This window comes from Camponotus vicinus, unplaced genomic scaffold, assembly GCF_025532165.1.
Source record: "Camponotus vicinus isolate PSW18456_S1 unplaced genomic scaffold, iyCamVici1.0 SCAF_12, whole genome shotgun sequence".
NCBI lineage: Eukaryota > Metazoa > Arthropoda > Insecta > Hymenoptera > Formicidae > Camponotus > Camponotus vicinus.
The window spans coordinates 16,869,591-16,883,906 of NW_028141948.1; the positions used below are offsets into that span (position 1 = coordinate 16,869,591).

Genomic DNA, 14,316 nt, shown 5'->3' on the forward strand with positions numbered 1-14,316 from the left:
ACGCCACCACCACTGTCACTATAACCACCACCTTCGCCAACGCGACCGCCGTTACACAACCGCGCTACCGCTGTCATCCGTTGCCGCCGCCGCTGTCGTCGTCGACGGCAATCCCACGAGGTTACCTCTTGTTTTACTGCCGTCTTCCGGATTATCTATTGAATCGACCGATGTGGTTAATTACTTGTTAATCTGCCGCCGACGTTATTTCGATATTTTGGCTTTGAAGCGGACGACGTAAGCTTGTGCTGATGAATGAGGGGTTCGGATCGCATTAAGGGCCCGAGTCTATTCTAGCAGTAAAATAATTGATGATTTTTAAGATTTTTTTTGAAAATATTAGAAATTTATCTTTTTGACGTTTTGCATATGTTTTTATTGATATGTAAATAATACGTCAGTAATTAAAAATCTTGAATATTTAACTTTTTTTTCAATTGGAGCATTTACGCGTATTCGAAAGTGACAATGTAACATGTTGCTCTTCGAATAAGGATATTTTTTAGATACTAAATCTAATTAGCAATTAAAAAATTAATATTTAATATTTTTCTGATGTTTAAGAGGTGAAATACTTAAGGAAATTAATATATTTAATTATAAAATGGCACTATTTTGTCATTTTTCAATTTTTTAAATGAAATTAAGTTCTGTATCGTAAAAATATACTACGGAATAAAACTAGAGTAAACTTTTTTATAAAACTAGACTTTTTTTATTGCAGACAATTATACAAGGAACATTTTACAAAAAAACCTATCAAACCATGCATTTTTGAAGACGCTACGCACAGAGGTTCGTATTGAATCAAAAAAAGCTAAATATTCAAAATTTAAAAATATTGACGTTTACTATTTAAACATCAATGAAAACATGTAAAACATAAAAAAAATCAATTTCTAAAATTCTTCAAAAAGAATTCTTCAAGATCGTTAATTTTTTTTATACTGCTCGAGAAGACTGGGCCTTCAATCCCATGTCAAGAATATTCAAAACGATTATCGAAAGACTGAGAAATTTATATCTTCTCCTTTTGCTATATAAAATTTTTCTTTCAATTTTTTTACGATCCTATATTTTTGACAAATGTGAATTTACACGATAGTATTACCTTCGATAAGTGTATTAACTAAAGAAGCATCTGTTTGATTTTGAAACAATCTAGAGACCGCACCCTTATCGGTAAGAATTTTTAGCCCTTTAAACATCGCTTTATTTGAGTTCACTTTGTGCTTTTATTGGAGGGGTGTGTATTCTATGACCCTTTCAGCGAGTTATAATGTGGTTTAGAAGGGGTCCGTTTGAACGAACGATTTATCATTATCCCGATAACCTGGCGACGATATGATGCGCGATGCTCCGAACGATCTCTATTTGCGCGGGGTTGTGTGATTTACTATTTCCTCGGCGCATCTGCTCGTTTAATTAACGTTTCTCCGATGTCATTTCGAAGATACGATCGGTGCCAGGAAACAAGCGCAAGATGTTATATGGAAATCTGTCTGTCGATATCAACCTGCAATTGTAGATATCGCGTATTCTTCTGTTTGTTTATATCGAAATATCTCATTAATTTTGATAATAAAAGAATATTACACAAAGATGTTAATGAAAAATATTGACAAAGTAATTTTTTTTAATTTTGATATTTAAAATTCGAGTATTTATTTGTACGTACTTTAAAAATTATACTTTAAAAATGAGTAGTAATTTCTCAATATTTTAAAATTTAATTATTGCATCTTTATCTCGATATAAATTTTAGTGCGAAACTTTTTATCGTTGCAACGATAATCACGAGTCACATGTATCTTTGGTTGCGATTTATTTCGGATATATTCACACGCATAGTCGTGCGTGGCATCGGATGCGCTTAAAGTGAAAAGTTCTCGAAATAATGGGCGCTCGACTGCGTTTTTCAATGGCTCGTGCATCAGCTCACGCGCTCTCTATTTCTCTTTTACATACTCCCCCCTCTCTCTCTTTCTCTTTCTCTGTGGTGGCACGTGGTTTAGAGTAATTACACGGCGGCGGGGAAGACAAGCATATTGTTCGGTCGCGAAGGGTGGTTCGGGTAACCCGCGGTAGGTCGAGTAGAGTGGGAGTTTATACACGAGGGCGTGGAGTCGATCCGATGATGCGTGCGACAATTCACCCTTTGAAATCAAACCACGACGGGAGAGTCGTGTCGAAAGACAAATGTCTCGCAATTCGAAATTTTACCTACTTTTTCCTCTCACCTCGAGTCTTTAGTTCTTACCTTTACTCGTTAAACATTTTATATTGAAGTAAAATAAATAAAGATTGTTTTTTTCACGACTCTACGATAAATAAATTCTAACATGATTACACGAAGATGACGATTGAACTACTGTATAATTTCAGCTGTAAAGAAAGCTCACTGATAATTATCTCTCGATTGACTCCGTACCATTTGATAATAACTAGAAGCGAATCTCTTCGTCTTTCATCGTCCAAGTAACAAAGATCCCTCTCTCTTCTCTCTTTCTTTCAAAGGAGCTCTTTCGTGAATGGCAAATGCGCGACGGCACGTCGACATATAATCCGTTCGGCGGGGAAGCTGGGAGCGAAGAGGGAGATGGAGAAAGAGCAGAGCACACAATGCCGGTGCCTCGTATCTTTGGTATCTCTTTGCGCGGAGCTCTCATTGTGACCACGGGGCGGCATAGTCAGCTATTATGTTTATTAAGTTGGCGGGGATGCGCTGATTCCAAGAGAGAAGTCGACGACGGTAGGAAGGTGGGCGGTGGATGCCCCGAGTGAGAGAGGGCCGGATAGTCTAGAAGCGGAGGGTGTATTGTCCCGTGCATTGTCTGCCCCATTGTGCGACATCACGGCCCGATAACTGCCGATAAGGCCTCGGCAATGCTCAAACGGGGGAGGTCGGTGTATGGCCGCGCGCTTTCGCGCGCGCAAATAGGAGAGGAGAATATAAAACGAAAAATATAATGCGGAGAATGTGTGTTGGATACGGAAAGAATACCGATGTCGCATGACGGAGGAAAGGGCGAACGAGATTCGATTTCGTCCGCGAGCAGTTTCTGAATAGACGAACGTTTGTCGATCGTAATCAGACATTGCAGAAATTGAAGATCGAAATTATATTCGCAGTCTAAATAAATTAACGGATATTGTATTTTTTATATATTTGATGTAATATTACGATACATCTAGGATAGAGGATATTATTTTTTTTAATTCAAAAACTAATTTTTGTATTAATTTAATTATATTCGATGATATTTTACTTATTCGCTCTTTATTATGATGTGCTTTCAGATCCTTGATTTTTACAGCAATGCGGTTGGACAAGCGGCGGGCGCATCCTTTTATCCTTTTAATTCCGCGCGGCGAGAGTGGGTGAGTAAACGTTTAAATTTGCGCGCGTTACGTTAGATATTGTTAAAAAGAAAGCATTATTGGCGAAAAGGTGAATTATTCATACGGAATACGAACGTCAGTAAAAAGAAATTAATTAGTACAATTGTATTATAAATAAAATGAGAGATAAATACCATTGCAGAGATTTTTAACAATATTTCTCTTCGACACTTGCAGCTGCAGCAGTTTTTTTTGAGAAATAAATTAATATTATATAACATCGTAGATTGATATAATCTTTTAATATTACATGATATAAAATGATGGAATATATTTCAATTTTATCTAAATGTCTCGCACTGTGTCTGTGTAAAGGAGAAAATTACCATCGATATATCATTGAGATTCGCGATATTTTTCGCCTCTATATGTTAGGTTGACATTATATTGACTCGATACACGCGTTGGCACGAATTTCGGGCGCTGCTACCGACCGTATATGAATAACAATCAGAAACTATAACCCTCCCGCGATATATAATGCTCATAATGTATGTATGTATACGGTGGCCTTTTACGAGCCGTCGCATTTTTATGTTAATCGCGCAATCCTAGACAGACGGGAACGACCGCCGCTCCTCCTTTTGTTATCTTATAGCGCAAACAGTGATCGTCGTCCGAATTTGTTCCGCGCGAGCGCCGTAAATAGGAAAGGTCATCTCGCGCGGAGGGGTGGGATTATGTGCATGTGTACGAGGGTGCATGTGGCCCGGGGCATTTTTTTACCGAACAAACGTCAAATATGAAGGGCGAGCTTTTTTTTTCACGGATAAGTGTAGACAGATTTGGGGTTACTGGGACATTGGCCGGCTATTTGAGCGGTGACGTGGACGTTTATGGGATTCTGTTGGTACGTCCTCGTTTTATCTATTCGCCGCCCCAAAAGCATAATGACCGTAACCATGTAATAATATTCGTGAGAAATTGTTCAAATGTTAAATTATCGGAACAATATCGATTAATTCGAGAGATGTATCATTATTTGTTTTCGCGATCGAAGAATGTGACCTGCTTTTAAATTCCTCGCACGTGTCACGTGAGAATTGCATTCGAGACGCGAGATGAAAATCCGACAGGCATGTTTGCCGTTAAATGGGGGCGCGTTAAATAAATTGGACCAGACACTTTGACGAACTTAACATCCTTCTGTGGATATTTCATCGACGTGACGAGCGCTTCAGCGATTCACGACTCCTCTCTTGAGAACGTTGTAGAAACGCAAGCGACGCTTACGAGGAGTTATAGAGGGAGAAAAGGGAAAGACGGAAGTAGATAAGGAGAGAGAGAAAGAGAGATGGGGAAGGAGGGAGAGGGAGAGACGCGGTGCCGCGGCGGCGGCTGGACGTTTTATGCGCGCTGCGCAAAAGATGCCTTTGAATCCTTAATTCCCTTTGAAACTCTCATTCTGGGAGCAAAATGGCGAGAACGAGGCGTATTCTTCGGCTGAATGACGTATTGAGCGAGTTTTGTATGCCGTTGCGTCCGCGGGCGGCTCATCCAGGGCCCTATGGTCGGCTTATACGTTATATACGTATTACGGTCTCTCTTTTTCTCTTTCCATATCGTCGCGCGCGACCGCGACAAGAACCATCCGCGCGTCCTTCTTCCCTTTCTCGAGATCCTCTCCTCGTTCGTCATTTTTCGGCAACGTATCTTTGCGACCGAGAGAAAAAGTTATCGTCCCTTTAAATTCTCCAAGAAGGTATCTTTTTAATTTTCTCATCGTAATATCGCACGAGAAACTTTATCGGGAAATGATGAGATTATCCTTTTAGTGGAGACGTTGGTAACGTTGAACTTTTCTCCCATTCGCGTCATATTAGCCTGTCTTTATCGTCTCTGACGAGTACCGCGTCGCGGTAATACCCCCCCATTGCCGGCGAATATCAAGCGCATCCCGGAATTCCGGATGGGATCCGCGGGGGCCATCGATCGTTCCCCGCGGAAATTCGCGCGCTCGTCTAACGAGACAGTCGGCAGCAAGATTCGACGACCGCCGTTGCCGTCGCCGAGGCGGAGAAATCTCGCGACGTGTACGCTTCAAGAACTCGGCATTATCGGTCGGGTTTTCTCGCGGATACAATTTCCCGACGCAATTTTCTTTTCAGTCGGCCCCGGCGAATCCAGCGCGCGCGCGCGCGCGGATTGGACCGTGGGTGGCAAATGGCAAAGAGAGAGAGAGAGAGAGAGAGAGCGAGAGAAAGAGGTACGCGGGACGCGAGGAAGGGTGCAGAAGGAGCGGGTGCAGGAGGAGGAGGTGCGGCGCAGCCCATATTCGTGCATTGTGGCACGTTCCATCGCGTTCTCAACTGAACTGAACTCGACTCAACAGTGGAGGACACAATGGGCGGTATGAATAAGTATAACAGACAGACACCGGTACAGACAGACACAGGTAGCTCAGGCCGCAGTATGTGAATGAGGAACCCATTTGATAACACGCCTCCACAGCCACCCAGGTCCATTGTGTCGCTTCCTATTCAGCTGCTCTATGCCCTCTTCTCCTCCTATCCCCCTCTCTTTACCATCCCTCTCTCTCTCTCTCTTTCTCTCTTTCGTTTCCCCCGCTCTCCGTGCTTCATTGCCCCCCTCTCCTCCTCTGCCGGATTCGCCTTGCTCTGCCGCTGATGTTACCCCTCTCGCTCGCTCATTCTCGTTCCAATATCATCGCGGAGATCTTGTCCTATCTGTCCTGCACCTGTATTATGCACAGTGGAAAAAGGCAGACACGGATTCGCCCTGCCGGCTCCTTTTCCTTCGTTTCGATCGCGCGTTGGATGCGTAAGATCGGATTTACTCGCGATGCGGGTTGAATTAGAGGCGCGAGTTATTGTACGAAAATTGCTAAGAATCGGCGAACAATTTATGAATTTTACGTTTACTTGCTCTATTGCGTTTTAATGAGATAAATACTCTTATCTTTAAAAGTAATATTATTTAACATACGGTAGAATTGTAATTCAAAAGCTACTCTTAAAACACTTAAAAAGATTTGTCGAAATATCAAATTAATTTATTTCATCGTTTTGATATTGATTTATAAAGAGGGAAAGATTTGAAATGCCAATAGTACACGGCAAAAGTATCGAATTTACATTTATCCATCTAGCTTTGTCGTGGTCCTTTTTCCAATGGCATGTATACATGCGCGTTTTAAAAGTAAAAGGGTTATACCGATCCACGGAACCGGCATAACCAGCGAATGGTCCTGGATGCGTGACTGGACCAGCTATAGAAGCCATCCTGGGACAGCAGCCGCGGCTCGCGCGTACGTGTAGATTCTACATCGAGAGAGAGAGAGAAAGAGAGAGAGAGAAGGGGGAGGAGCACCGACCAACAACAATGAGGCAGAGACAAAGCCCAGGTACAATGCTGATGTTGAACTCGACTGATTTCGACGATTTTTGGCCTTTGCATGTGCATCGCGCGTTACTCGACAATGATTCCCGCATACGTAATCATCGCTATAGCCGCGGAACTCGGGTACCCTCGCTCGCGACAGTGGCTCTCACTCGCGGCCTCTCTTTCTCCGTCGCCGGCGACCGGGCCTCTTTTCAGCGCGTCTTCGCGCGAGTCGATCATGTATCATTACGACATACGGTCGTTCGTTTGACTATTCAAACTCTGACTTATCGAATAAGAGAACGATAGGCAATTGACACATTCGTCTATATTCAGTCGCTATTCGTCTAAATATTTAAACGAGGATAGCGTCCAGGTATTTATCGTATCAATCCGAGATATCGGTTGCATATAGAGAGATTAAAGTTTATTCTTTTACAATACTTACTTGTGAGAGCTTCTAGAAATTTATAAAAAGTGACTTTTAATATAGAAATTAAAATTATAATTTAGTTATGATAAATTTGTTTAATTTAAAAATCCTTAAATCTGATACAATATTGATACAGAAACTAAAAACTTAATTAAACAAGACTAATGGTAATAGGCAATATGATTGGTACAACGTCTAAATGGTTACGATTTGATGTCAAAGGCCGATACGTTTCATTGCGGTTCAAGATTCATTTCACGCTTCAATTGATAATCCGAGGTGACCAGGAGGACTTGAGTCCTTACAATGCAATTTCGCACTTTATACACACAATCGCACACAGTATCAATTCGTCCACTAAGCTACAATAACTTAAATTATTGAAAATATATAAAAAATATGTTAAAGATGATTATTATAAACACAATACGTAACACATATACATACTAAAAAATATATATACATTGCGAGAGTCGTAAAAATAATTTTAGCTACTAGTCAATAAACCAATCATCTCTTAATGTAATTTAAATTAATTTGACAATTTCATTTCGCTTCTCAGAATAACGTTAAATATATTTTATATCATATAAAATAAAAATACGCAAGTCAAGCGGTATCCCTCCCTTCCTCGGAAGGCAGAAAAGAGAAAAAAAGGGTATCCCATTCGTGGGTAGTTAAGATTTTAGGCTGAATAAATCTTGGAACGGAAAGTTTCGCGATGCGCATTTGACAGTCTTCGTCGGTCACGCGGGGCTTTTTCCGAGACTCGCAAAGGGTGGATCCTGATCGATTGAGCACCGCTGACCGCACCTGAATAGATACATTGTGCCGAGGCGGCCTATTGACGGGCGATTGTTCCCTCAACAATAACAACAATATCTGAATAGTCGTCCTGCGCATCTCTCGCGCGTTGCACGCACCCACGCATCCGCGCGTGCACGCACGGACGGGGCGCTTCCAACGCGCGCGCGTGCATATATCGCTAGTGTATATACACGCGTGCGGCCTAAAAGGTTTCTCGCACACCCCGCGAAATACGCGCAAGCGATATAAACGCCAGTGACGTATTTAGCAAGTGTCGGGGGCCCGAACGCGACAAATCGTTAAACGAGGAACATTCTTAATCTCGATCACTGAACGAGAAGCAACTCGGTAATACTTTGATATCAAATTCGCTATTATTCTAATAAACATAACCTATACTCGCCTCCAAAATAATTGATAATTACGCGAAAACAAATGGTAATTTGCAGAATTATAAAAATTATTAAATATGAATACTATCGCACGTTAGTAGAAAGTAATAATTTTTTTATGATGAGAATTTTTTTTCTTTTTTTTTTTTTAGTAATTGATTCGTCCTTTTCTTCGGATGCGCGGATATCGAAAAATCCGTGAATGTCGCATGTCCGATAAGGAGCTGAAGAACGCACGTGCGTGAATAAACGCAAGTTTCGCAAGCGGTGGTCGCTCCCATCAAAGTGTTGATCGTTCGAGCGCGATTGTGGATCGAATCGGCCGCAGCGCCACGCCGGGTGTTACGCTCGAGCTGAAACAATGCGGAGGCACGAGGGTCCGAGCGATCAATCCCCTTGTGCGGCTCGTGAAACGGCACTAATGCCTTTCGCGCGAATTTACACACTAATTCGTCGAGTCCGCTTATCTTTGGCGCGGCTCAAGTATCGCTGCTGGAAAGGCCCGTTGATTTTGGCAACACGCGACGATATACTATGGTGCGAAATTTTTAATTTTGGAAAGAAAAATTGCAGTGTCCATCCCCTCGTCTCTTTAAAAGTCGAAAGTCGAATGTATAAAATAGAGGACGTTACAAGAATAAGAATAACTTTGATATTTTGCGAGCGTTTTACATAATTTTATTTGGTGTAAAAATAGGTATAATTATAATAGCGCAACAATATTGAGGTATATAAAAAATTGTTTATCATGCATTCATAAACAATGGTCAAGATATATATATGCAATATGTGCCGTCGTAGAATTGTATATTATATCCTCCGTAGCAGGTATTACATTTACCGGAAAAATGTAAGGATAGATTTTCTCTCTTTTTTCGGGCGCTTGATAAATATTGCCGATCGTTCGTGATATTATATTAAATGATATTATATTACGCGATATTGTCCATCGGTGCGTCATTATAACGATGCTGCATAAAGCGTTAACGGCACTTATTCATACAATTGCAAAATATGTAAAACGATATACGATCGACTTACGTCGATGACAATCTTGACAATGAGATATATCTTTAAATTAGTAAATTTGTATAAAGAGATACATATAAAATACATGTAGAAAAGTTTTGAACAGCGTGTTGCTTTTCAAAATATGATTGCAATCCAATAAACTTGCAATCTTTTTTCCAATTGAATCGTCTAATTTATTATTATAAAGATCGTCACATGATGCGTAAAGGATCTAATATCGTTTGATCGTTCGATGAAAAAGCAGATTGTAGTCACACGATACTTTACATTCGGACGACTATAAAAAGCGTCGATATTCTTACAGCCACTATCGTCATTCGTCCGAAGTATAATTATGTACATACGCACTATATATAGTTAAAGCTATTTTATAAGAGTGTGGGGATCATCAAAGATGAATCATAGAATCGAGCTGATAGAATTAATTTTATCTATATAAAAAAAGAAATTCAGAACTATAGTATCTAAGATTATAAACGCTATAGAAACATTAGATTATCCTGACGTATTTTTATTCTGATTCAAGTAAAATTCACTTCAGCTCTTATCTTAATTTCATCACTCTCTTATAATAAGAAAATATAGGAAGATCATTGCAGCCCGTATCCGGTAGAGGAACGTATATCATTTAAATATACATATATACACTCGAATTTCTCTAATTTAACTAGATATCTTCCTCAATATACGAGTAATAAACAAAGTTGTTAATATAATTGTAAATTATATGAATTATTATCATATTCACGTTTCATGTTGCGAAATATGTCGCGTCACTGTATCCCCTTCTAAATATTTAGATCTATACATAATCTTATATACATCTATGCACGCTCGATTTATGATACGTCTCCGTTTCCGGCTGCCGCTTATTCGATCTATCACAGTTTAGTTGTCCACGATGTCGCACGTTGGGCATTATTGTCGCGTTAATTATTTTATGGTCACCTCGATTAAAAGATGCATGATTGTTCGCAAAATCCACATTCGTCGCAGCGTTTCTATAAAACAGAATTTCGATCACTTTAAAACTTAATAATATTAAAAAAGATTACTAATTATATAAATACACATATAACTATTTTAAACTAGAAAATAACACACACACACACACAATTTCTACATACACGTATAAAATATATATGTATATATATTCTATAATATATATGTATATATATTCTATAATATATATACACACATACTATATTATTCATATTAATTTTATATTGAATATATACTATATTATTTATATTAAATATATTATTCATATTAATTTTATATTGAAATTTTTTTCTCAAAGAAAAAAGGGTGAGAACATGGGCTATAAAATATTAATGTTATTTTATTTTATATCATACATACCACTGAATAATCATTAAGTGGTGGTTCGCGTAGCCGATAATATACCGAACGATTGGCTATAATATGCTGAATCTCATGTCGAGACAACTTTCGATCTATTATTTCCCAATTGAATGATGGCCTGATATTTGCTCCCAAATTCAATATGTCGCGTCCTCCGTGCATTATGCGAATTGATGTATTTATCTAAAAAAAATCTTTTTTTCTTACTTATAATCAATATGAAAAAGACTATACAATATAAATACTGCAAAGATGTGCTCCATTATTATTAATAACTTGGAAATACAACTTCATATTATCTTTTTTCGAAATATAAACATATATTCTTTGGAAAAGCAATTCTTTGAGAGACACATGTGTCAATATCAATAACGGTATAAATACGATTGCACACGCATCATCTTTTTTCGATTAAGCAAATACTCTTCAGAAAAATAATTTCTCCGAGATTTTTTTATTCTCCCTGTCTTCCTCTCTCTTTTGGTACGGGATTCCTGCAATCCCTTTTTATATCGGTTCTGAATTATTCGGCAACACACGTGATGTTTACCTTCTCCTTGTACGGCGCTCTGACGGGAGTCTCTGGTCTTGATGAAATCGGCGTTAATTCGGCTGACGCTGATTCGCTGGACAGTGCGAGACTGCTGATGCCGCTGGACTCGCTTCCGGTACTTGGAGAAACCCGTCCGGAATCGAGTGAATTTCTCGAGTTCTGTTCGTTCTCGAGCTTAAGAAGCTTCATGCTCAATGTGGAAAAGCATTCCGGATCTAGACCCATTAACGGTAGCGCTAACGTCAATGCCATGATTTTTGTCTTGTTAGCGTCGGTGTATCCCTCTTCTTAACGCGAATACTTCAACCTAAAATGGATTGTTATGATAATATATATGTCATGATATTTACAAGATTGTATCGCCCTAATTCAAGTGATTTTTTTGTTATATGTCGTTTTACATATTTTCTCTCCATAAGATATTCTATAAGTCTTTGCTCGCGTCAACATTTTGCGTCACAACACACTTGCATCACAATATTTTGCGTCACAACACTGTTTAAATTACTTAAATGGAAAAAAATGAATACATTTATATTTATAATGAAATCAAATTTTTAATTTGTACAAGTACTAAAAATTTGCAAAATTTCTTATTTAAATCATGCAGAAAAAAGCACATCTCTCTTTTTCTTGTATTACATATATATTTGTGAAAAAATATAATTTAAAGTCTACACTGTATACATTGTGTTTAAAACTAATTATTCCATTACGAAGAATATTACTATTAATCTCTCTGAATTTATTCGATATACTATTAAATCGATTATCCTTCACTATTTTTTGTAATAAAATTTCACTTTCGCATCGACATTACCTGGATTAATGTAGTCGCTTTAATCCGAACGATCCGTTACGACAATACTTCAACAGACAACTGAAAGTCCTACTTGTATATATCCTGGCATATCTATTCGCTTATACATCATTTCATATGAGGACACGTGATGATAAACACGACCTTCTAACGTTATTATTCAAGCGCGAAAATATTCCATTACATACTATATTTTATTCGCAAAAGCTATTAAAATTAAACAAATTAACAGTAATAAATAGATACAACATGTAAATATCTAAAAAAGAAGAAATTTTAAATTAATTAAAGCACACGTGAAATAAATAAATATAGATGTAATTTTATAACATTTGTATTTTTAATTGTTTTTATCCGACAACTATAAAATATATTAAGTAGAATTCTTTTTTTAATATAAAGGTGGTAGAATAGATTATTGAAAATTGAATTTTTCTCGTGGAATTCTGTTACTTTATGATTTGAGAGAACTCCCTTACCGACGAGGTTGGTAAGGCCATTTTCCGTTGATATCAGCAGCCTGTTGTGTGATACCAACGTACCGCAACTCTATGGTACTTGCCTCAAGGCTGCAGGCAAGTCTTAGTCTACGATGTGGTCTGCTTTGCCGACTGCAATTTCTCGTCCTTTCCTCTGATATTACTTTAATAGAAATCAATTAATCATATTATTAATATTCAGGAAATGACTTTATACATTTCGAATAATAATTGCTCGATGACAGATATCATTGGATTATAACAATTGTTACCACTTACCATACGCGATACAGAACCGGTAAAAGAGGATATTCAGGATAACTGCGAATTTTTAATCGATTCTATTTCTCCTTGCGAGTTTATTTACTTCATGTTCCGCTAGGATATAATTGTATTAAATATTTCCAATTCGATTCTTTAATTTTTATTATTTCTTATTATTTTGATGCATAATTTGCATATAAACTTGTTTCTGATATTATATTGATTTTATTAAACACAGGGCAGATTGTAAAAACACGTACAATAGAACGTAATTTCTTCTGTATATTTGATCGAGTTTTCTCGCAAGCGCTTATATAGGTATCATATCTTTTATAAAAGGTTTTAAATATAATTTAGTAAGGTGGTCTGATGCTACTCAGTGAATGTTACGGGCGATGGACGGCATTATTCGATACAGTGTTTCGTCGGCTGGGACAGTATATGTAGTTCGTCCTCTTAATCTTTCAGTCAATTTGTTCTCTTAAGACTCGTACCAGGCACTCGGTGAACCATGGTTTGAGCTGTCAAAGAATCGTCACAAGGAAAGCTCTTTAATGTATATAATCTTTGGAAGAAAATTGTGCGCCTCTCTCTCTTTCTCGTTAATCCTCGTATGCAGTTGCCTCTATAATGACAGGAAAAAAAGGAAGAAAAGTTGTGCGAGGAACCAATCTACGAGAATTTAAGGAAGCTGTATTACGCATATATATGCACGCACATATGCACATACATACACATATACACACACACACACACACATATATATACATATATATACATATATATACAACGCACGCACGTACAAACATCATCATCATCATCTAATGGAGATAAAATTCACGTGGGAGCTAAATGGAATGGCTTTCTTCCCTCCTTGATCGATGTGTTGATGAATAATTGATTAGCGTTAAACTACGAGTGTTTAAGAAATATATAAATTTAGATAAAATGAAGTTCTCCAAGGTTCACCTGTTTAAAAAATCTACATAAGCTCCGTGATTAATGAATCGCGCGTTCTTCTCTACTGTGGTACTTTTCTCTAGAAGAAAGATTCAGAATTATCGACATGGTCTGAAAAAGGAGAAGAAGAAACTCTATAAAACGGGAAAGGATCTCTCTCTCTCTCTTTCAAGATATATAGACTCCTGATAATGTGTACCCAAGATGCGACTTTTCCATGACCTTTCCTGATGTCTCTTCTCTTCTATTAATCGATTAGAATAGACCAACGTGAGAAGAATAAATTCTAAGTGGTATGTAAGGTATAATGAAGGCTAACGGTGCTGGATTCACACAAAGAGAAGGTGTGAACAAATGATGGGGGGATGTTTCCCGGAACAGTGCAGCTCGACCCGCCGCCAACTGAATGAGAAACATGCACCGTCAAAGAAGGCTTTAGTATAGATATCTCAGCTCTTTACGAATTG

At 38.2% G+C, this 14,316-nt stretch overlaps 1 protein-coding gene and 1 long non-coding RNA gene across 2 annotated transcripts in view; one reads left to right on the forward strand and one right to left on the reverse strand.

Annotated features, from left to right (window-relative positions):
- The first annotated feature begins 3,299 nt into the window (after positions 1 to 3,299).
- Positions 3,300 to 14,316, forward strand: part of LOC145963421 (uncharacterized) — a 118,063-nt gene continuing 107,046 nt past the window's right edge. The window contains exon 1 of the long non-coding RNA XR_014436160.1: positions 3,300 to 3,381. This is a non-coding gene — a long non-coding RNA (uncharacterized LOC145963421). The remainder of the gene's footprint in view (positions 3,382 to 14,316) is intronic.
- On the reverse strand, positions 9,036 to 12,254 carry LOC145963140 (uncharacterized). Its single transcript, XM_083084829.1, has 4 exons — positions 12,147 to 12,254; positions 11,324 to 11,633; positions 10,771 to 10,956; positions 9,036 to 10,409 (listed from the first exon to the last, which is right to left on the reverse strand). The coding sequence occupies exons 2-4, from the start codon at positions 11,576 to 11,578 to the stop codon at positions 10,362 to 10,364; spliced, it is 489 nt and encodes a 162-aa protein (XP_082940955.1). The 5' UTR covers positions 11,579 to 11,633; positions 12,147 to 12,254; the 3' UTR covers positions 9,036 to 10,361.